Below are 25,268 nucleotides of genomic sequence, written 5' to 3'. Positions count from 1 at the left end.
AAGTGATCATTCTTAGAGCATGCTAAAGAATAATAATGTTGATGATTATGATTATGATAATAATAATAAAGAAATATGCATTATTTTTAATAGACTGTTCTGCAAATCTTGCATATATACTATGAAAGAACACTTATTTGTAAAATTTTCAATTCTAGTGACTCTCATATATCCAAGAATAAAAGAATTTTCCAGTGGCTTTGAATATCACTGATAAATCATCATCATCATAGTCTCGTGCGGGTTGGAAGGGACCTTAGAGATCATCGAGTCCAACCCCCAGGATTCGAGCCTCTGTGTAGCAGAGCGGCACTTCTACCACTTGCGCCACAGGGGGGATTTGAACTCTGGGCCCCAGTGTTGCAATGCGGCATTCCTACCACTGTGCCACCGGGGCACACATAAATATCACAGATAATTAGTATCATTTACAATTTTTACATACTATAAAAGGGATAATACTAAAATTTTTCAGAACAAAAAATGTAGGCTTGTGTCACTTCCATTTTATTATTACTGTATTTGGATTATTTTAGATAGCAGATCAGTACTGAAAAGTTCTATTCGAAATAATAATAAAATTAAAAAACAACAAACAAATAAGCAAAAACTTCTTGTAATCATTCCCTTACACAAAGTTTAAGAGCTAGCTTGTTCCCCTTGGTATACAACCTGCTACTCCTTAGGTAACATAGTTAGCATTTAATATTTAGTCATGCAAAACTTGCCTCAACAAGTTTGTGGATGACATCAAACTGACTGGTGCAGTTTATATGAAAGAAGGAAAGGATGCCATTCAAAGGGACCCAAACAAGCTTACAAAGTGAGTCTGGGTGAACCAAGTGATGTTCAAAAACGCCAAATGCTGGGTGTTGCACTTGGGTGGGGGATATTACAAACATAAACAAGCCAGGAGAACTCACTGAAAGAGGCCCTGCTGAGGATCCTGGTAGATGAAAAACTTAACGTGAGACTACAGTGTGCATATGCAGCCTGGAAACCCAACTGTATGACGGGCTGCATCAAAAGAGGGGTGACCACAGAGCATGGGAGGTGATTCTCCCTCTACTCTGCCCTCATGAGGCCCTATTGGAGTATTGCATTCTGGTCTGGGCCCCCCAGCACAAGAAGGTTGTGAGGCTGTAAAGAGTGCGCCCAAAGGAGGGATACAAATACAGTCAGAGTTGGAGCACCTCTCATACAATGACAGATTTAGGGAGCTGATCTTGTTCAGCCTGGAGAGAAGGCTCTGGAAACAACTCACTGCAGCCTTCCAGTAATTAAAGGGTGCTTAGAGGAAAGAGGGAAATCAAGTTTTTGCACAGGTAGATGAATGATAGGACAAGGGGAAGTGATTTCAAATGAAAAGAGAGAAAATCCAAATCTGATGTCAGGGGGGAGATTTTTTCAGTGAGAGTGTGGTGTGGTGCTGGAACAGCCTGCTTGGAGAATTTCTGGATGACGCATCTCTGGAGGTGTTTAAGACCAGCATGAGTGCCTGATTTAGTTGCTGGAAGCCTGTTTACAGAAGGGGAAATAGGTGAAGTCTCTTCCAACATAAACCTTTCTATGATTCCATCATTCTATGATTCTATTACAAAAAGGTCCAGCACTAATGGAATCCAAAGTTGTGGCTTCAGCTTAAGCAAAGTCTTCTGGAATGTCAGCTGGGATTTCCATGGTCTGGAAATCCAGATCAAAATCGTCTAGATGCTTTCTTTCAACCTCTTAAAGGGAACTTGCTTTTGCAAGGAGGGGTTAGGTTTGATGTTCCCTTTCAGCTTTCCTTTCAGCCCATATCATTCTGTGATTTTGTGATAGGCTGCAATGCAATTTTGAAAAAGGCATTACCTAGTATCTACTGAAACAATGGAACTTACTTAACACTCAGATTTTCATCAGTTCTACAAGAAATTTGCCTGAGTCATTAGGTGCCTAAGTACCTTTAAAAATCCCGCACACAGCTGACACATAGAATAAGTCTGTCTGTTAATAATAGGTAATAGGTAATACTTTTCCCTGATGATGCTGTTATCAAGAAGAATGCATTAAAGATTATAACAGTGCTAGATACTATGGATTTGGCTTGGCATACCAAGGCATAAGGTAAATTATGAAGAAAAGACATTACAGAATATTGGGCTATACCTGGGAAAAGAACTGAAAGAATCTCAAAGATTACAGATATAAAAAAAAAAAAAAAAGAAAAGAAAAAAAAGAAAAAGAAAAAAAGAAAAGAAACAGGAAAAACAAAGACCAAAACCTTGTCAGCAAGATCTTTTTTCAAATGAGCTGGTCTGCTCACTATAACATAATTAAATAATACTAGTAATAACTAACAAAACTAAAGCTTGTTAATACAGATTACTGTTGTACCAGGAATGCTTTCGAAATCTTATCTCTTGAAGATTAAATGAGACAATTACCAGTTTCATATGAACTGTTTAATTTTGTTTCTCTATATATATTAGGTCATTTTTTTTTCTCATATTAGTCTTAAGTGTATTAGTATAAAGCAATGGCTAACTCAGTATGCTTCAAAGATAACTTAAACATTATCTCACTGGTAAAAGCAAGGGTCCAAAACTTTTCATTATAAATACTAATAACTCAGATTACTGTAGATATTTTTCAGATAGTAAACTCAAAAAAATGCATATAAAAGTGCCATAATTACACATTTTCCAACTTTCAAATTTTGCAGTCAAACTGTTCTACAGGGTATACATTAACATTTTCTATATTAGAAGTATAATATTACTATCTTGTATGGCATGAAAACCAGCCCAGAGCCTAGAGAATGTTGGTCAAGGTAAGAGGGAATGTATGATGGATATACATTTGTTCTTCTGTAAACTTCCTTAGAAAGTCTTTTTCCAGCTGAAGACGTTCAAATAGACCTCCATCTGCTTTAACTTTGTTGGGTTGAATGATTTTGCATTGACATCCACAGATGTCTCCCTGAAGCTGCAGTTCTCCATTATATCTCAGCATGTCTTCACTTCAGACATTGTCAATAATGAAGGCACTTGTAACTGTACATAGTTTAGCTTTCTTTCATTATGTTCCTCTTTGAAAAAATCACCTTCCATTCCCTTACCATTCACATGTCCCTCAAAGTACAAATGACTTCTTACAAGCACAACATAGTAATGTAGTAATGGATAAGAGCCAGGAGACCCGTGAACACACTGAAGGAAAGAAGCTGGCTACTAGGCAAACTGGCCTTCATCATGACAACATTTTCTTGTTCTTCTCTAGTGGAGGGGAAAGCACAAGGACTATTGCCAAATGAATTATGAGTCTGAAAAAATTCCTATAAATTTTAGGAAGTTACATGGATAGTAATATTGAAGATGTTCTCAGTAATTTTCTATGAAGTGAGGAAATGAAGAGTTGCATTTTTGTTTAACGTTTGTACTACTTCTGTCTTTACTTTTCTGATTAAATTGGTACAAGTTGGTAAAAGTTAATAATTAAGAGTTGCTTATGTTCTTACCACTGTATAATTTTGTTCTTACATTCAAGGGGGGAATAAAAGTAGAAAAAAAATATTTGTTATATTATGATACAAAACATTAATCAGGAAATACTGATAGAGCTGGCAGTCTGCATACAGGCTATCGAAAACATCACAAGAAAATGGGAAGCATAAAGAGGATAATTTGAAAATAATATGTTTATATGCAAATAAGATGTTGATGATCTTCCTTTTCTTACAATATATCCCACTAATTTGCCACAAGGCTATGCAAAAAGCAATAACAGTGAACAAGCATAGTAGGAACCTTTGAATGTTCAAAGGGGACGTTCAATCATTTAAAACTCACAATATAACCTAGTGTGAAATTGTTATTATATGGTGGGAAATGGCCTACTTAGCACAGAGGATGCTTCACTCTGCATGGCTGCTTTGTATTCTACAGAGAAGCAGATGGCATTCCCTGCAGATCTGCTTGCCCCACGCAGGTGGGTGGCTAGCCTGGCTCACCATCAGATAAACCTCACTGCTGAGGGAAGAAAATGATGGGAGGACATCAAATAATTGTATTTCTTGCTTCTGAATTACCCTTTGCATGAAAGTATCAACTCTTAACACAATGCCTGGGTCTTGTCTGGAACTGAGGTGGTTTTTTTTTGGTTTTTTTTTTTGTTGTTGTTGTTTTTGGTTTTTTTTCTGCACAGATTAATATGAAGCTGTATTTTTAATATATATTTTATGAAAATAGTAGTAAAATTATCCCCATGTTTTTATTTTCTGAAGAGAGGAGGTTACACAGAACCAAGGACATTTCAGCTTCTCACTCTACCCTACCAGCAAGGAGGCTAGGGGTACAGAAGGAGCTGGGAGAAGACAGAACCATTAGCTGACCTAAACTGGTCAAAGGGATGTTACATACAGGGACATGCTCAACAATTAAATCTGGGTTAAAGAAGGAGGAAGAGGAGATGTTCTGATCAATGGTGATCATTTTCCCAAGCAACTATTAAGAATGATGAGACATTCTCTTCTCCTTGGTGACAGGAGATAGGATGAGGGGAAATGGCCTCAAGTTGCACCAGGGTAAGTTTAGGTTGGATATTAGGAAAAATTTCTAAACAGAAAGGGTTGTTGAGCACTGGAATAGGCTCCCCAGGGAGGTGGTTGAGTCACCATCCCTGGATGTGTTTTAAGTGTTTGGATGTGGTCCTTGGGGACAGGATTTAGTGGAGGGATGTTAGTTAGGGTAGTATGGTTAGGTTATGGTTGGACTCGATGATCTTTAAGGTCTTTTCCAACCTGAGTGATTCTATGATTCTAGATGTGGCTGAACATATACTTGCCAATGAGAAGTAGTGAATGAACTCCTCATTTCGCTTTGCTTATGTATGCAGCTTTTGCTTTACACAATAAACAGCCTTTATATCAACCTGAGTTCTCTCACTTTTCCAATTCTCTCCCACCCCAACTGTGGAGACTTAGCACTATTTGTGTGGTACTTAGCTGCTTGTCAGGTTTAAACCACAAAGCCCAAAGAATCACGAAGTATGCAAGTGCAACAAATTGCAATTCAAACTGTCCTTTGAATTTGTCTCTGGAGTCAAAAAAGAGCTAGTTGTCCTAAATGTGCACATAAGGATCATTCGGTTCTTTTTCCTTTCCAGTCCCAATAGAGAAAGTCATCCACTGTTTGTGAAAGCTCAGAATTATGCCCAGGAAAAGAAAATCTCCAAAGTTTTCCTCAACTAGGAACAAACCAACTAACCAATCAAACAAAAGAATAGCACAAGGATTATTATTACTATTATAATTATTACGGAAACAGTAACAGAAATTTGTCTCAGTGGCACTGCATAAGCCACTCCTATTCTCAGAATTTTGAATTTTATTGGGGAAGAGAAGCTACATAGGAAAGGCAAAATTAAGTTACTTAAATTAGATAGAATTAATAACCTACAAAACTATTTTTCAATATGTAGATATTTATCATAATTACTTCTGCTTTTCCTACTTTTGCAAATATACAATGTTTTGTTTTTTGTTGTTTTTTGTTTTGGTTTGGGTTTTTTGTTGTTGTTTATTTGTTTGTTTTTTCCCCTCAGGTTTCACAGAATCACAGAATCACAGAATTGTAGGGGTTGGAAGGGACCTCTAGAGATCATCGAGTCCAACCCCCCTGCCAAAGCAGGCTCCCTACACCATGTCACACAGGTAGGCGTCCAGGCAAGTCTTAAATATCTCCAGAGAAGGAGACTCCACCACCTCCCTGGGCAGCCTGTTCCAGTGCTCTGTCACCCTCACTGTAAAGAAGTTCTTCCGCACATTCATGTGGAACTTCCTATGCTGTATTTTCATCCCATTACCCCTAGTCCTATCCCCACGCACTACTGAAAAGAGACCAGACTCACCACTAAGGCTCCCACACCTCAGGTATTTATAAACCTGGATCAAGTCCCCTCAGCCTTCTTTTTTCAAGGCTAAACAGACCCAGTTCCCTACGTCTCTCCTCATAGGGGAGATGCTCCAGGCCCTTCACCATCTTAGTGGCCCTCCGCTGGACTCTTTCCAAGAGATCCCTGTCTTTTTTGTACTGGGGAGCCCTGAACTGGACACAATATTCTGGATGAGGCCTCACCAGGGCAGAGTACAGGGGGAGATCACCTCCTTTGACCTGCTGGAATACACCACAGTATGCCATTGGCTTTTTTGGCTACAAGGGCACACTGCTGGCTCACGGTTAATCTGTCGTCCACCAAGATGCCCAGGTCCCTCTCAGCAGAGCTCCTCTCCAGCAGGTCTACCCCCAGCCTGTACTGGTGCATGCAATTATTTCTACCCAGGTGCAAATAAGATTTGTACTTGAATCTTTGAAATTCATAAACAAGAGACACTGAGGTTCTACCCTTTGTCAAATCTTATTACTAAAAACTTAGCTGCCTTTCTTCACAGAATGCATCAGTGAAACACAACAAAATAAGTAAAGAAATAGGTGTAAATTTGGGAACAAGTTCTTCAGTATGGTTTGATCTTAAGATGGAATTTTTTACATTATCTGCACTGGAACTGGTTTCTTCTCAGAAAAGCTAGATGGCATTATTTGCTTTTTTCTACTTTGTCATTTATGTGATTGAAAGATATATCTTACAACAAAAATCCTACAAAGAGCATATACATTTATTTTTATGAATTCATTCCACCTGATTAAAGTAATTAATTAGGATTGTATCTGATGAACTAACTTCAATATGTATATATATATATATTGTTTGTTTGTTTGTTTCTCTAGCAAAGGACAAGAATACCCTTGAATCCAGTTGTTTGATAAGTGTAAAAAACAGAAGACTTCAAAGTACTATTCAAACTATAATGCATATCCTGATTTTTTTACAATCTTCTGGTAAGTTAGAAATGAAAGTCGTTCAAGTTTCACCAACCCACCCAATAAAGTTGTTTAACGGAGAAATTGATTTTTGGTCCCTGATCATTACCTATAAGAAATAAGTTATGTTTTAATTCGGGACTGTGCATTTTGTATTACACTCATATATATTAATTTTGTATTTAAAGCAAGAACTAAGCAAATGAAAATTCTGTATGTAGAGGACTCCAAAATAGCAGTTAATATAACTTTGGCAACAGTAAATAAATAATGACAACCAGGTCAAAGAGGCCTCTACACTTTTGTAACATCAGAGAAATAAAGAAATTTTCAATCTTAGAGATTACAGTCAAAGTATAATCTGCACAGTAACAGCACTTTTTCTTTAATCTTATCTAGATAATTTCTCAGCTTGCTATAAACGCAGATGTTGTTAACACAGAACCAGGCATATATTAAACACTATAAATACCTAATTTATACATAATATTTGGTAAAATGGGCTTGATATTATTACTTTTTTAACAGATATGACCAATTCTGAATACAGTTTAAAGAGAAATGTGTGTTACTACTCTTCTATTTTGAACCAAAATAATGCCAAACAGTACTAGAAGTTACAGAACTGCTATGATCTTGCATTAAGCATGTTGATTATTTTTTGTAAGAAAGCCACAAATCCAGAAGTATCCCACAAACCTATACACTTCGCAAAATACATGACAGAACAATTATGAGTGAAATTGACAATGTTTCTGTCCTTTTTTCATGAAGAGGAAAAGTCTTCTTGATGATGGTTGATGGATGGTATTAAATGCAATTTAAATGAGAGTTTAAGAAATTATACAGGAGTTTGTTCTAGTTTAGAATAACTGTGTCAGCAGTCACAGAGAAATCATCTTTACTTCCCATGTCTTTCTTATTTTCATAGTGAGTGCCGCTACATACTGTGGGTTATAGAGGGAGCTGTACCAGTAATGTGATTAATTGTGAAATTATTTTATTCTTCTTTTGTTCTCACATCAAAGCAAGGAACAGAATGAGTCACGTGTGCTTAATAAAATCTTTTACTCTATAGTACCTGGAATATTTCCTATTCTACCATTTGTTACAAAACTAATACTGTCTGGCTTCATAACAGGTCCAGATAACCAATTTTTGTCCTTTTGATTTTTTTTTTTTCTTATGAGAGAAATCCAAATCTTTTGTACAGCTTTAAATTTCTTTAAATTCTGTTTTGTACTCCAGTTTTCTGTACTTATCCTTCGTCTTGAACAAAAAGCCTTCATTTAATCCTTCAAACACATGCAACACCCATAAAACTTTTCTTGTAGATTTCTCCACACTTGTACTCATCTCCTTGAGTTGAATGTATTGTATTGTTTATCTAAAACGTTTCCATCAACTCTAAATTAAATTGCAGCTATCTTGATAAGGAGGTAGTTTCCTTTTGTTTTTGTACAGCACTAAGGAACTCTTCCTACATGACAAGCACCGCCAACGCAGCTGTGCAATTTATCATTCAGCACTAAGTAGTCAACACACCTTCTAAAAGAGTCACTTTCCCGTAGTTTAGGAAGCAGTTACCTTTAAATTAAGCCGACCTCTTATTTAATAAATCATATAAATGTTCCTTAGAATATTACAAATGGAAATATGGAAGGTTATTTAACATATTTTGCTTAGTGGATATAGAGAGCAGACTGTAATTGTCCAAATTGGAATTTAGCCAGGAGATTAAGACTAATAACAGTATCCAATGAAAAATACTGTTCAGTTTTTCAGGAACAAAAAAGCCAAAAATACCCCATCTGAATGATGGCAACTGTAACAGTCCACTATCCCTGACACTTTATCTGCATTCGTAGTTAAGATCAAACTCTAGAAAGAACAGTACTTCCAATGAAATCACTTCTACTTACTGCAACTCCAAAAAATTAAAAAATTAAAAAGTTTTAAAAAGTGTGTCTACTATGAATGTATTCAGCAAAATAATTTTACTTCAGTAGCACTATAAAAAGTTTTTTGATTCAGCCTGCAGAGTACTCATGAGTCTTCTGTGTAGTGGAGGGGCAACATGTATAAGCAGTCCTCTTCTCCAGTAGTTTAGGCTTTTTACCTCATAAGGTTGATTGCTTGTAAGTCAGATGTTGCAGTACTGTGGAGAACTTATTGCTGCTCCTTTGACCCTTCTTTCATAAGATATCAGAAATAAGACAGGAGTTCAGAAATGTAGGTTAGGTCCCATGTTCCATGTACTTCATCTAAGAGAATTCAGCTCCACTAGCTTGACCACAGTTAACGCTATGAGCTGGGATTTCTGTAGTCTTGTAAACACAGAGCTCTCAAAACAGAGACACTCTTGAATTTATAGCTTACACTCAAAAATAATTTAGACATCTCTTTCTGATTATAAGCCCAACTTTTTGTACTGGGTGGGGTGGCCAGCAGGGACAGGGAAGTGATTGTATCTTACTACTCTGCCCTTGTGAGGCCTAATCTGGAGTACTGAATCCAGGCCTGGGGACCCCAGTACAAGAAAGTCAGAGAGCTGTTGAAGATGGTCCAGAGGAGAGCCACAAAAGTGACAGGAGGAATTAAGCATATCCCCTGCGACGACAGGCTGAGGGAGCTGGGCTTGTTCCGCTTGGAGAAGAGAAGGCTGTGAGAAGATCTGCAGTCTTCCAGTATTTAAAAAGAGATTATAAACAGGAGGGACATCAATTTTTTACTCAAGTAAATAGTAATAGAAAAAGGGGGAATGTTTTTAAGCTTATGCAGGGAAGATTTGGATTGGATGTCGGGGAAGTTCTTCACAGAGAGAGTGGCTATGCACTGGAACAGACAGCCTAGAGATGCTGTGGATGCCTCATCCCTGGAGGTGTTCAAGGCCGGGTTGAATGGAGCCCTGAGCAACCTGGTGCAGTACCAGATCTGGAAGCTGGTGGCCCAGACTGGCAGGGGAGTTGGAACTCGGTAATCTTTACAAACAGTGGTACAAACTCATCAATTAGAATAACTAATATTTTCTAATTTTGTCACCTTGAGCATACAACAGACTTTGATAAGACTCTTTAATAAATACTGTGGAACAAAATTAGTTACCACAGGATAGAAAAAAAAAAAAAAAAAAAAAAAGATCATTTTACATACTTAAATCTGGTCAAAGGATAAGACTGAGAGTAATGTTTAGCTGCCTACTTGGACAAGGAAGATAAAAGTGAGTTCCTCTAGGATCAGGGATGATGGATGATGTTAAGGTCTTTTCGGTAGACAAATGATTTGCCTTTACTGAGGAATACCAGAATGCCCTCTCAAAAGGGCATTACTCTCATAACCAAAGTGAGTTTTAGTGTAGATTAATACTCGTATAGGGAAGAAAAAAGGAAATGTTGAACTTGGAACTTAAAATATTAGTCCTAAACCATTATTGTTATTTCTCTGAAATCATCGACTTGCCGTCAGCAATTGAGCCATTCCTTCCACATCTCCCACAGCATATTCACTATTACCACAAAGTGTATTTATAGTTAGACAAGGTGTCCTCTGTTTCCTACAGAAAACTCTGACACGCCCATATCTTAAGCACTGTCTGGCATATTAATCTCTACATCTCAAGAGCAGAGAATACAGACAGATAAAGAAGATTAAATAAAATGCAGAGATAGGCGGGTAGCTGATCTTGTAACTGAAGTAGCTGCTTTATGAATAGTGATTAAAAGTTCAGGATTGTTTCTGGAGAACATGACAGTTTGGAATGAAGATATGAGAGTTATATTCCTCTGTTTTATTGCGGTCTACTTTATTTGAGTTTTGCTAGACCTTGCTGTGAAAACTTTGAAGAAACAGATTTCATCCTCACCACAAAACACAGAGGCCAAAAATCTTAGGGGGCATTATGTTTAGATAAGGAGCTACTATACCATGTGTTGGTTGTTTTGCAGGGACACCTGAGAGCCCTGGCCAGTACACAGATATTGTGTGAAGATGGAGCATGTCTGGTATATCTAAGTCAACCTAAGCTGTCTGCAAATAAAATGTTGTCTAGAATTTCAGATAGTTAGAGGCTAGCCAAGTCTGGGAAGACTTTCACAGAAAAATATAAGAGATACTGAAAAAAAGAAGTTTCAAAGAATCTTAAAGCCTCTAACAATGATAGATAATGGAGTTTCTAAATTAGAGAATCCAGATAATTTGCTTTCTCTCATTTTTTCTTATTATTTTTCCACTTCTATTTCTGAATAAGTTTCTAAAATGTTTCTTCTTCCTTTTATTTCACTGTAGTGTTGGTTTATATATTTGTTTCTTGATGTTTCGTTTTTATTCAGAGATATCAAATCAGTCATAAGTATACTCTATTCTAATTCCCCAATGCCACATTAAAAATGGTCAGCTTGGATCTGTTCACTCATACCTTAACAAAAATTTGACCTGAAGTTTCCTTTAAACTTAACTAGATGATTTTACTGTTCCACAGAAAGGTCTGCATATTTTTGTTTTAGTAATTTCTTGACATTTTGCCTCTATAAGTGAATGTCTAGAAGTGAATACAGCATTGCTACAGTTCAGCATTTCCACTATGAAGTTCCTTTTTTTCCCTCTTTCAAGATTTTATATATGTAACTCCATTGTGAAAGATTAGACAGATAAAGAAGCTTTCAGCAGAATCACAATACAGGTAATTACAGGTCTGTCAGCATTTTCATTATGAACACCATTTAGCATTAAGGGCTTAACGTTTTTCAATCATTTCAGAAAATGTCAAACTGAAGGCTGGCACACAGATTAGCAGTCTGAATGCAAATTTGTTTACACAAAATATTTAAATCTGCTCAGCTGTTTTTGATTTAGAGATCAGCCAGAAACCTTAAACTCCAAGGGTTTCTCATGTTTTTCTGCCAACTACTAGAACAGTCGATAGTTAAAAAATGTAATTTGTTAATAAAATGTAGTCTTATAGTCTCCTAAAGTTTTTAAATGATTTACTTCAGACTTTAAAAGAGAATTTAGAATTTCCACTCATTTGGCAGTTATTTCTCCTGCCATATTTATAAATGAATGATGAGTTACAGCAGGATTCAGGAACCATTACAAAATCTGCCACTAGTCTTAAAGTCTAAACCAATTTGGTTTAGAACTCTCTTACCATCATATGACAGTGAACAAACAGAAAAGGATTGAATCCTGTACGAGTTTGAAGAGTGTCAAAAATTTAACCTACTATCTCTAATGCTATTTTAGGGTACTGCCAAAAAAGTGTCTGATGAAATTCAGTTGTTTTACAGTTTCATCAGTTTAGTTCTGTGCATGCTATCAAAATTTAAGTAGAGTTTTAACATCCTAAATAGACTCCTCTGTACTGAAAGAGATTTTTGTTTGTTGTAACAATCTGTTGTGTTCTGCTATATCTCACTGGCAAATTTTTTTATTTCAGTGGAGACAGATTCTTAATTAATCTGCTGATAAATATTCCAATAAAGTTATAATTGAATGGATAATCACTCTTGTTCTACAACACAGGGTGGAGAAGTAAAATCTTTTGACTATAGTGATTTACAGCTACCAATTCACACTAAAATTAAAATAAAATAAAATAAAATAAAATAAAATAAAATAAAATAAAATAAAATAAAATAAAATAAAATAAAATAAAATAAAATAAAAAAGAGTTAAAAGCATAAATTAAACTATGAACGGGAACATTAAATAAGAAAATAATAATATAGAAGGAAATAACAGAGTTTCAATTACAGCGGTTCAATGACAAATTTTCAATTCAATTATAAAATTTCAATGATATTTAAGATACTGATAAGAGATGAGCGATAAGGAAAGCTTAATGACATATCTCCTCAACAACCGTGCAGTGATCCAAGTGTACCTGACAAAAAAATGGAAACAGTCTGAAGCAGTATGTGAACTGAAAGCATGAAAAAGAAGAATGTGCTACAAAAGAGATTGTCTCAATAAACTTTGTGCAAATTAAGCATCAAAAAAGCAGGTAAATAGGAGGTAAATAAATAAATAGATCATTTAAATATATCCAAATAGGTTTGTTCAAAGGATATTCACCAACAGGATGCTGTGTGTCAACTTTAATAATAAATATTCTTACAAGAATGAAGAAAAAGTTATTCAGAAAACATATCTCAGATGACACACTAAAGTACAGCTGTAGCTTCATACTATTTTTTGCAAAGTCTTTGATGATTACTCCATGGAGGTTATGCAATAGATTATTATTATTATTATTATTATTATTATTATTATTATTATTATTATTATTATTGGTTTTGTTTTCCTTGTAGTTACCTCAAATTTACCTCATGATTTCTAATAATGACAGAAGTTTTACTAAGCAGATTTTCTCCTTAGCTGAGATTCTCTGAATTTTCTCTGACTTTTTAAATAAGCTATTTATAATAGCTCTGCTGTCAGTGCATTTCAAAGAGGTGACCAGAACAGGAGGCCCCATAGGGAGCAATTTGGAAGAGTAGCTTTCACACGTCAGTTACATTGCAAACTCTCTGGATTTCACTGAAGTGTTCAGAGTTGCTTTTAGAACAAGTACATAAAATCCCTAAAATTGTATCTCTGTGTGTCTTTATATCTATATCTATATCTATATCTATATCTATATCTATCTATCTATCTATCTATCTATCTATCTATCTATCTATCTATCTATATTTAATTATTTATTTATTAGCCTAAGAAATTTTATGGACTCTGAACTTTAGGATGACCAGAGTAAACATCAGTAAAGGATATTAATTAAATATGAAATATTTCATATCTGATAAGTATGAATAATTTCTCTTACTCTATCACAAAAAGAATTTCATCGCATATATTAGAGCTTGAAAAACAGAGAAAATACTTCTTGGATTTCCAGTATTTGTGAAGTATAGAAATTTTAACAAGCTGATTCCGCAGCATTTATCTGTATATAGGTAAGGGTTTTGTTTTCAAGTTTTTAGAATGGTTTGATCATTTTATTCATATGTTTGGAAGTTTCTTTGAGGTAAAGTTGCATTGTTGTTTTAGTTACCAAAAGATCATTTTGTCCACAGGCAAAATAAACTGAAGAAGGTGAAAACAAGTTTAACTGCACCCCCACTCTTCCAGTCTTTCCTTCTTGCAGACAAATTGAAATCCAAAGAACATTCTAAAATTGGTAATAAACCTACTATATATGATTGCAAGGCAGGAAGAATATTCACTTTCCTAACAGTTTGACTTTACATAGTTATTACTTTGGGCCACAAAAGGATTTCACTTATGATATAAAAACTGAAGGGAACTTCCCGTATTTTACTACAAGCTTAATCTTTTTGGAACTTCTCCAGTAGTGCCTGTGGAGTGGGAAGAGGGTTCAGTATGGGATCACAGAGGTTGCAGGGGAAACGGGAAAATTACAGAAGCTAACTGATAAGCTAGAATTTCAATGTCAAGGAAGATACACGGATAGAACTTAAACACATACATTTATAAAAGATATACAGGAAGGAATACAGTAGTCACTAGGGCTGCTGAACTCATACTATATTAAACATTGATTGTATTGCTCATTACAGTTTCAGAGTAATTACTTTCAGAAGTTTAAGTCTGTGAGGATGTTTACAAAAATCACTGTCTTACACAGTTGATTGCTGCAACTTTCCACTGCTGACAATGAAAATGTCAATAAGATATATCTCACCTATTTGTCAGCGGGAACTTGTTATCCTTGCATGGCAGAATTTGAGATTGCTAGCACTTTATCTGTGAAAAAAAGAACCACAGTAATGCTATTTCTAATATAGTGTCAATGCAATCTTTCTTTTCACATAAAGGGGCTGAAAATTAAACTTTCTTTAGAATGCTGAAGTACTTTGGTGCAATATTTGGCCACTGAAGTATAATAACATTCACATTCTTGCAAGATGTCTATAATTGCTATATGGAGAACATGGTTGAATTTATGATATATAAAAGTTTGTTAATAGAATCTATAAAAATCTCCATAGAAATATTCTTCTGAATGTCAGAGGTATTTCATTTCCCCAGGAAGGAGTTGCCAAAATTGAAATAAAGGCTAAAGAGGTGATCACATAGTCTTTGAAGTTAATAACTGTATGAATTGTGTGAGGGAAATGATTGCCCCACTTTAAAAGAGCTCACAGAAAGAAGCAATTTTCAAAAAAGAGAATTCTGAATAACAGTGGTAGATACACTGAATAGTAATGTAAAAAAGAGAAAGTAATGATTCCTATTTGTTTTTAAATTAAAGATCATACCGAGAATCACAGAATTGGAAGGGTTGGAGGGGACTTCAAAAGATCAAGTCCAAGTCGTCCTTCCTAAGCAGGTACCTTGCAATAGGTCAAACAGGTAGGTGTCTGGATAGCTCTTGGACATCTTCATAAAGGAAACTCTGCAACCTGTTCCAGTACTCTGTCATCCTTGCCGTAAATAAATTCTTTCACACATTTTTATATGGAATTTCCTGTGTTCAAGTTTAAGGCCATTGCTCCTTCTTGAGGAGACATACACAAGATGAGCAGAGTTATGAATCAAGAACAGATTCTTCTTCGTAGTATACACAGCTAGAGAAATATGTCTGTGCACACATGCTCATGTGTTCATGTGTGTGTCTGTGTTCCTACATACTCCTGCTTCTCTCCCACACGTGTGGAGGTGCATGAAAATGGTAGTTTTTATTTCAGAGCTGACTGACTTGAGTATGTGTTGTGCCTGAAGACCTTATTATTCTTTTTCTTTGCTCAAGAGTTGGGTAACTAGGTAGACCTTCCAAAGACAAGGATTTGAACTCTTGTTTTTCAGTCTATTTTAGCTCCTGTGACTCTGAAATGGTAGAAAGTACAAAGAACAAGCTAACAGAAATACAACAAAATGAATATAAAATCTGATTTTTTGACTCAGTTTTGCCATCTAATTTAGCATTTTCAAATGTAACTATATATCTAGAGTTTCTGATAATCCAATAAAAATCAAATGCATTAATTATTGAATTTGAAATCATTCTAATCAGGAATATGTTTTCACAATTCCTCCCTCTTCCACTGCAGCTATTATCAACATTCTGCGAATTCTAAAATGATTTGCTGGAGAACAAATATATAATCAGCAATTTTGAAACCAGGTTGTAAACTGGCTGATAAAATCCATGAGCATTTCATGATTTCAAGGATTACAGCAGGCACTTTGTCAGTGTACTACTATTACCATGAACTGATGGGCTGATCCCTAGAAGTGCTGACATGATGATCAATGAAATGTAGAAACAGAATCTTCCAGCAGTATGCAAATATATATTCTATTGCCCTTAAACAGAATTATAAACAATTTCCTTTTGCAGTGTTTAGGTTTATAATGCAATGTGTTTTTCAAATGCATTTTTTGTTGAAAATCTCTAACATATTGTGAAGTATCCCACCTTCATTATAATTCACATTTCTGAGTCAAAAGAAATATATGTACAGAAAAAATGCAATTCAGAATTCAATAAGAAAAGAAGCAGAGGTAAATCTACTCTCAAAGGTCATATTCTGGATTCTTTGCCATATTCTTTCCTTCAATTGACTCAACAACAGGCAATTTAGAAACTCCCTTTGTACTCAATTTTATGACTTCCGTTCACCTTGGATCAAATGAGCTATATATAAAAATGCAACTTTCATTACAGATTAAATAAATAAATAAATAAATAAATAAATAAATAATAATAATAATAAAGTTAGATCAAGTTTCGGGTTAAAATAAAATTGCACAGGAATCAAGGAAACTAACTACAGTTAAGTTTTCCTTCTGGGTCAGATTAAAACATTAGACCAAAAGTCTTGTAATTGGAATGCGCCATCTCAAAAGTATGCTAAGATATATATATATATATATATTAGAGAGAGAGAGAGAGAAGATATATATATATTGTATATATATAATATAATATAATATAATATAATATAATATAATATAATATAATATAATATAATATAATAATATAGATAGATATATTAGAGCATTACTTCTTCTCTGTCTTTTAAAGGTGATTCAAAATTTTTGTTCCACTAAAAATAATTTTTTTCAAGGTCAGTCTGGATGCAGCTCTGGGCAGCCTGGGCTGGCAACCCTGCAGATGTCAGGGGGGCTGAAACTAGATGATCTTTGAGGTCCTTTTTAATCCAGGGCATTCTATGATTATAAAAAAATGTATTTTCGTGAAACATTCCTAAATCAGTGATGATGTATAATTGTGTTGGTTAATTATTAATGTCCTAGGATGAGTAACTAGTGCTACTAAAAATATTTTCAAGATTTTCTCTTAATGTTTGCTGGATATCACTACTTTAATCTTTTTTTCGTTGATGTAGTCAACTATGATTACCCTTTGAGACTGGGAATCCTCAAAAAGGTAAGAAGTAACAAATTTTGGAGGAAGAACATCCAGTTCAAGTTGTTACCTGCACTTCTGTAAGCTAACATTGCAATCTATTATATATATTCATAAGCAAATACATTATTTCCTTATTAGATATGCTTATTAGATAACTATGTGAAAATGTGTACACAATTAAATAGAATTAAATCAGAGACTACAATACACAGAGGTATAAAATTATTAACAGATGGAGATACAGGAAAACATAAGATAGTATTCAAGATCAGTAGTGGTGATCCATCATCTGTATGATCCATGCAACTACTTTCCAGATTCTTTTAGTCCTACAGTAAAAATAATCTGTGTTATTTATAGGGCTCAGGGGTTGAGAATTCATCACCCCACAAATTCTTTCTATGGTTAAATAAAGTTACTTTTATGTATCTTATTTCTCTGATGCAATGAGAATATGACATATTATGTTATGAATTATTTTGTAGAACTAAAGAGAAAAAAAATGGGATGTTTGTTTTTATATGTACATGCTGGCTGTCTCCCATCTTTCTCTTTGACAATACAATTATATGAGGGCACCAGTTCCACTGGAATCCCTTTTATGCCACTCCCCAAGCCTATGAGGTTTTTCTCTATGAGTAACAGTGTTCCTAAACCTATAATCATAACCATTCTAACATTTCAGACCCTGGGAAGGAGATGATGAATTTCCACCATTTCCTTCTTTGACATTTACAACATTATTCAGCACTCCTAATGCCAGGATTATAGAACTAACGTAAATCTGAAATGATCTTTAAAAACAAGGTAGGGGCTCTGAATACAAATATGCCCAACTTCCCCACAAATAAATAGTGGAATGTAAACATCTACATAAACTTGTGTGTGTGCAAGTTTATGTTAAAATATTTTTAACTGACCAAAATCTTCATCCTTCCCATTGCCCCCCAGAAAAGCCAGATAGGTAGCAGATGTTCAACATATCCTAATACTACTAGGCATTTTTTAAGAAGGGGATGTCATCTTGTACATTAAATATCATGCATCTTCCTGTTTAATTCCAGGATCATTGCTAAATATTGTCTCTTGAATCTCTGACAGATGCAGCTTCACTGAGAAGAAAATGTTCTTCAAAGAAGCTACTTGGAAGGCAATTCTTAAGACTTGTAAGTGTTTTGGAATTTTGCAATAAACCTTTGAAGGAAAATTATTCAATCATAATGATGAGATAAATTTGTTAGTCTTTCAACAATTACTTGTATCATATGCCTGTGCTATTATTTAAACAGTGCTTCCTGAAATAAGAGCTGCTTTAAAATTATGGCAGACCAAGAAAAATGCAGCATTTTCAACTATCTTGTCTGCTCTCAGATGTGTCTTTCCTGGGAGACTGTGTTGAGTGTTCTAGTAAAGTATTTTCTCCCAGGGACTTTGCTTTATCATTTCAACCTTAACCATTATGCACAGAAATACAAGCTGTATGTTACTCATCATTAAGAAGTGGTGCTTCACAGCCTTGTAGGTTAGACTGGAAAATTTCTGTTAGTGGGGAGAAGAAAATGCAATGTTTGCAGCAAATCATAAAGCCTTTCCCATTCCTAGAAATTCCAATTCATGAGATTCTATAGATTTATCACTTTACACATAACTGTAAGTTGCTTTATAGACACTTTCCTTTGATTCGTACTGCCTCTCTGTCGCAGCATTACAACATCAGGCGCTCTTGGCCTTGCTTCAAAAGTGCTAACTAGTTCCCCAGGCTCTTACTGGAGCCAGCTGGAGTTGGAAATGCTCAATAACTCTGTAAATCAGATAGATTGTCTCTAAGATTAAGGATGTAAGGCGATGTTATTCCTTATAACCTTTTCACCAAAAAGGTGTTCTACTCACTTAAACTGAGGCATCCCCACAGGTTATTTCAAAATCTTTTAACATGTCTCTTAACGATTTTGTGCTTTTCTTTTTACTAGATCTATGTACATTTGCTTATTCAGTCGTTTCAAATTCCAGATTCTGGAGGTTAATCTATGTATACCATAAAAACTCTTAGTGTAATATGGCCAATTTAAATGCAGATTTCTGTACTATTCAGTGTTTTCAGCTAGACACAGTTTATAGAATGGAGAATGTACGTGAATGCAGAAGTAGGAAACTGCTGGAGAATTTTTGGAGGCCAAATGTACAAATAACTTTAAAAAAAGAAAGGGAAAAAAAAGAAAGAAAAAAAAAGAAATAAATAGAAAAAGAATAGAAAGTGGAAGAGAAAAAGAGAGAACAGTCAAATAAGTGGAGCATTGGCAAGTCTATATCTCTTTAAAAATGATGTTCCAAAAGCTGGGCTGCTGAAACCTGAGATGATATACCAGTCATTTTGTACTTGCTGTGTTTCTCATCTTTCCCTAAACTGCTGCTAATATTCACTGCTGGAGGTGAAGGACACTAAGTGAGACAGCCAATTCATCCTACTTGGCTTGTTTTACTTCAAACAAACAAGCAAGCGAAACCAGGTAGACCATTGTTCCTGCTATGCTTTGGAAAATGAAAGGTTTGAAAGCACATCCAAGGAGCTGCTTAAGTCTTGAGGGCTGGTGCTTCCACCTCGGGATGTTGACAACTGAGAAGCAAAACATGTCTCTCTACAGCCTTTTTGGTTGCTTGGAGCTCCCATCCGCTCTTTCTCTCAGAAAATGAGGGGTTGTTTTTGTGTGTGTGAGTGCGTCAAAAGAAAAGAAACAAAACTCAAAACCCTAATGCTATCTCAGAGAGGCAGACAAAAGACTTGCAGCAGTCGCTGCTACGAGGAAGGGAAGCCAAAAGGCATTTGCTGTCAGAGCATTGGGAAAGACTCCACGGAGGAGCGGTCTCCGCGGGATGCACTGCCGGTGCCGGTACCGGCGCCGCTGTCGGTGCCGGTGATGGTGCCGGTGTCGGTGCCGGTGGTGGTGCCGGTGCGGGTGGAGCTGCTGCCGCTCGCTGCCTTGCGACTGCTGCTGCTCTACATGAAAAAGCGACGACTGCAGGCGACGTTCCTCCGGTGCCCTTTGAGGGTCCCTAATGTCAGAAGGCAGGGAATGGAGAAGCGGTCCCTACTGCTGCTGCGAGGGGCTGCTGCCCTTCCCTCCCACTCCGGAGAAGAGGAGCAGGAACTGTGGCTGAGCGGAGGGTGTAGTTTAACCCTGAGCTAAACGGGAAGATGGTGGCTGGGGTGGGTTAACTTTGTCTGCAGCCCCGCAGAGCTGTGCAGCCCTGTGTGATGTGTGGGAGGCTGTGGGAATGGGGCTCCGCAGAAGGACTGAGCATGTGCTGAGGAACTGAAAAGAAGGAAACCGTTGTCCCTTCTGTCAGCGTTTCCTAGCTTCCCTGCATGCTCATAAGACTCACACACATGCAGATACAGCAATGACCATCTGGAAATGTGGCAACATTAACCTACTGTTACTTGCCAAACCATTTCCACTTCAGGGACACAGTGGGGAAGGCCGTCTGTCAGGAACCCCACAAGTCAAGCGACTGGAAGGGAATCACTGGGGAGGGGTTGCTGGATCCTGAAATGATCTGTGGCAGAGTGGGGTTGGGTTGGGAATGTGGGAGAAGGGGAACTGCAGAAGGACTGGAAAGAAGCAGGGTACACTCTTTGCTAAATGTACCCTCATGACAGATACACATCATTTGGAAAGCCTGACCATTTTCTCATCACTTCGTCTATGAGCCATTTAAAATTTTACTGCTTCATCTCCCTTTTATTTTGAAAGCCACCCTTGTTACACTTGTCACAACTGCAATGGGGGAACAGAGCAACAGCTGCAGAGGAAAAGCCAAAGAATGAGCTTAGGTTTCTGCTGTGTTGGAATGACAGCTACACAGGGGAGATGGAAGAGTCTGATGATCATTTTGTTTGGCTTCATCTGATTTCTTCCACAAACAGGTCACAAGCATTTGTAAAATCTGTTTTAGTGGAAGAAACTGCCAAACTGAAAGTGCAGAGAGATCAGTGATTTCTCCCAAAGTCCAAAGAGGCAAAGCTTGCTAAAACTGCCTGCTTCATTTGTGCCTACAAAAGATCTGTCCTGAACATTAAAGTTTTTTGCTTGCTGCTCCTCCAAGTTCGATTTGTATCACTCATGTCCAACTGAAACTTCCTATTTCTTCCAAGGCAAGGAAGGTAGAGAAAGGAAAAGGGGCTCTTCTATGTGTCTGCACATCCACTGGGAAGAGTGCAGTATCCACCCTCCTCTGCAGCTGTCCAGGAATGAATCTGGTTGGCACTTCCTTGTTTTGTTTGTTTGTTTGTTTGGTTGGTTGGCTGGTTGTTTTTATGCCTTCTCTCACTTTTCAAATGAACCATTTCTTTGCTCTTTTACCATAATCTCAGTGAGATTATCGTAGAGACTGATCCAAGGCATAATTGGACACTGAACCAGAAATTAGAAGTTTTTATGTGCAATTCCTTATTCTTGTCCCTTCACTAGCAGATGACAATTTACTTTCTCATTCTTTCTTCTTCCTTTTCTAACTTCTTCCAAGAACTGTTGTAAGATTCCATCAAGATATGAATTTGCAGATTAACATGAAGAAATTCTGCATCTATTAGAACATACACAAGGAAGACATGAACATGGCTGCATAAGCCTGCAGGGAAGATAGGACAGTGGTACAGGTATGGGTCAAGACTGTAGAAATGGTGTCAGAAGGCTGAAAGAACTTAGGAAGGGCCTGAGAGGTAGATACCAAAAGAAAACTGCAGAATTGGTCTGAAGGACAGAAATCTGAACAGCAATTTGGGTATTGCAGTGTGATGCTGGACAGTGTGGTAGAGGTAATTAAGCAGCCAAGGGTATGGATGAGAGCTTGCATGGGTGAGGTGTTGTGAAAGAGCCTTGCCAGACAATGGTAGAGCAAATGCAGAACCTGGGGACTTTGAACTCAACATCTGGAGTGTTTTAAATGGGAATGTATTCATTCATTGTTGGCCTCTGCCAAAGTTTCTGGGAGCAGGAGCTCATGCTGACACAATGGGAATGTAAATCAAGGTAATATGTATTCATCCACAAGAGTGGGGAGAGAACTAAATATAAATGCCCAGAATAGATGCAGTGCTGCAGTGAATCTAAGCCAGCTCTACAGAGCCTGGCTGCCTGAAGGAGCCCTAGTCCAGGATGTGAAACCCAAAGTACTGAGTTCCTAGTTGGGAGGATTCCCAGTCTGAGGCAAGCCTGCGCAAACTGCAAGGCTCAGCATAGGGGAAACTCAGGTCTTACAAAGGAAACGGCTTCACAGCCTTGGGACTGTATATGGACAGGAAAATAACAGACCATTTTTGTAAAGTCTGCTTTTTTCCTCTTTTTGGGGGGCTGCTTTAGGTGCATAATTCCAGCTTTTGCTGGCAGTACTTTTTTTTTTTTTTTTTTTTTTTTTTTCTTTCTTTCTTTTCTTCCTCCCCCCTCTCTTCCCCTCCTCCAAGGGCAAGACAAGAGGTTTCTCAACAGGTGTTGAGGAAACTTGCACTGCTCCCACGGCCATAGCAGCATGGGGAGAACCGCCCAAGTCCTGAATTTTGTAGGATGCTGCCGCCCTGCGACTCGTGCTCGCAAAGCAGCTGCTTCGGCTGCAGCCCCGGAGCCACCCAGCGCCTCCACACCGCGCCCGCTGCGCTCCCCGCAGGCGCCAAGCCCGTGGCTTGCGAACGAGACTGCCTACATGGAGGGAGGCGGCGAGGGGAGGCAGAGGAAAGAAATGCCCCCAGAGCCTCGGAGTGGGTTTGTTCGCAGACCTCAGCAGCGTCTGCGTCTCGCTCTAATAGACGCAAGCGGGGAAAATGCTGCCTGTAATTAAAATGAGCTATTAGCATCACAGGCAAGCACCTCCGCCTCGGATCCCGTGTCAGGATAATGTAAAAACCTTCACCTCGGCCTCTGTGCAACACGAATTATCTTTTCCATGAGATGCAAATTGGGAGACAAGCAGCTGCGAAGCTCTACAATAAACTGTTTCATCCAAGGCAGAGCGAGCCGGCGAAGGCACGCCTTTGAAACCCCCTCCCCCCCCGCTCCCCCCCCCCCCGGCTCATCTCCTTCCCACCCGTGTAGGCAAGCTCCGTAGGCGATAAGCAAGTGTAAAAACTCGGAGAGGATCGATAACGTCTGTAAAATATTCTGGGAGAATGCGAGTGTGGCGGGGAGAAAGGATGGGGACGAGGAGCGGGATAAAAGGGTGATTAATCAGCTATTAATCACTGGCCACAAACAAGGGGAGATTATTTCGGGTAGGCGCAGACGACTGTGGGGAGTTGCAGAATAAATCCCTTCACTGAAGGCACGCGTGTTGCTATCAGCACTTTACCGCTCAGCGATGCCCATGTAGTACTGGCGGTGCACATTATTTAAACCACATATTTCTTTCCTCTGTATCATTTTCCTTAACTGTCGAGAAGCACAGACTTATTGGAGATGCCGCTAACTAGCGGCTTCCTTTCTGCCCTCCTTTCATGAACACAGAAGCAGGAAGGAAGCAAAATATTCTCCTGCCTCAACAAAGAGGGGAAGAAAAAAAAAAAAAAAAACCAAAAAAACCCAACACACACACACACACACAAAAAGCCACCTAAACCCCAAAGCCCTGCGCACAACGGGAAAAGGGACCAAAGGAGGGGCGAGAAAAGGTGTCGTTCTTTGCACCCAGTGATAGACCGTGCCTTAAAGGCTGAATTGCTAACGTACCTTTCCGACAGACAGGGAGCTCTGCATGCATACAAACAGCGTGAAGCGCATTTCGGGCAGTGAGACGGCTACGCACACGCTGAGTCCTCCGTAACTTTCCCCACGCAACGGGTTAAACTAATAAGTGCATCGATACAGGCATTCCCGCAAAGAGCTCGGTTGCTCGACCGAAAACCAGAAATGTAGGTAATCCCTCCACAGCAGCATCACCATCACCTTACAAAAGTCACCCGGTGGGATTTGTTTGAATATACACTAGTTCCAGGCTATATGAACCAACTCACGTCTCCGTTTGAGCATACTGCAAGAATATTTATTGAGCCCCAGCTCAGCTACTGCATTGAACGCCAAGGCTGGCAAGCAAATACATTTCCTATCTCCGAAAAGAGATCTGAATCAACTCATTCTTTCCTCCTTCCTTTAGCGATCACTTACATATTTCCATTGCAAAGTGCCCAAGGTAAATACATAAAATAAGAGAGAAACATATTTTTAAATATACCTTTGCATACAAAAAGGCGAGAGCTTGCAACGCCCTGACCAAAGGACCCCTAAAAAAATACCCCTCGAATGCTACCCTACCTTTTACACACGAAACCATCAATAAAAAGACGAGGTTCCAAAATGTAAATCCACTTTTAATCTCCATTTTCTTCACCAGGATGAAGTCCAGCCGGCCACATTTAGTACATCCCCTTTCCCAAAAGTCTGCTAATTTCGATTCCTTTGCACGAAATTCCCCTCTGCAGATCCCTTTCATATTATTCTGGAGAGCTCCTAATTCCTATTCCTTGGCCAGGCGCAGCGGAGTTGTTGCTGTTGATGGTGCGCGGTCACAGCTCGGAGTGAATGGTGTTTCTGGGATACCACAGCAACCTTGACGAGGACTCAACCATCTCTCCAACGGGGGCACAAAGTCTCAGCTACTCTCGATCGTGTCTTTTCCTTCCCCCCACCCCCCGCTACCCCAACTCCCTGCGCAGCTCAAACCCACCACAACCCTGCTCCTTATAGCATCCACCAGGAGCCACGGGAGAGCATCTTAAAGCTCAGACGCTCCCTAGAATAAAACTCCAAACAATATTTGCTATTGAGATTCTCCCCCCGCCCCCCTGCTCCCCCAAGAGGTTCAATTCTGCCTAGGAAAACGCCTCGAGAAATAGCAGTGGCGAGGTTCCGACAGCCTCCGGAGGAGCCTCCGGGAGCCGAACCGGCGGGGCTCGTCCATCCTCCGCGGCTCGGGAAAACAATCACTGCCTCGTTATTAGGAATTCACGTGCGGTGCTCGGGGCTGTG

General features: G+C 38.1%; 1 protein-coding gene across 3 annotated transcripts in view; it reads right to left on the bottom strand.

Moving 5' to 3' along the window:
• The window catches only part of CSMD3 (CUB and Sushi multiple domains 3), a 468,617-nt gene extending 443,798 nt beyond the window's left edge, over positions 1 to 24,819 (bottom strand). For all 3 annotated transcript variants that reach the window (XM_015856172.3, XM_015856173.3, XM_085537054.1), the window contains exon 1: positions 24,555 to 24,819. In XM_015856172.3, the coding sequence (XP_015711658.2) occupies positions 24,555 to 24,732 (178 nt within the window). In that variant the 5' untranslated portion in view covers positions 24,733 to 24,819. The remainder of the gene's footprint in view (positions 1 to 24,554) is intronic.
• Between the last annotated feature and the right edge of the window lie 449 nt (positions 24,820 to 25,268).

The sequence above is a fragment of the Coturnix japonica genome, chromosome 2 (assembly GCF_054131305.1).
Source record: "Coturnix japonica strain WE chromosome 2, WE-NBRP24, whole genome shotgun sequence".
NCBI classification, from domain to species: Eukaryota; Metazoa; Chordata; class Aves; order Galliformes; family Phasianidae; genus Coturnix; species Coturnix japonica.
Note: the sequence above shows the minus strand (reverse complement) of the source record. Positions and strands in the feature narration are given on the sequence as shown.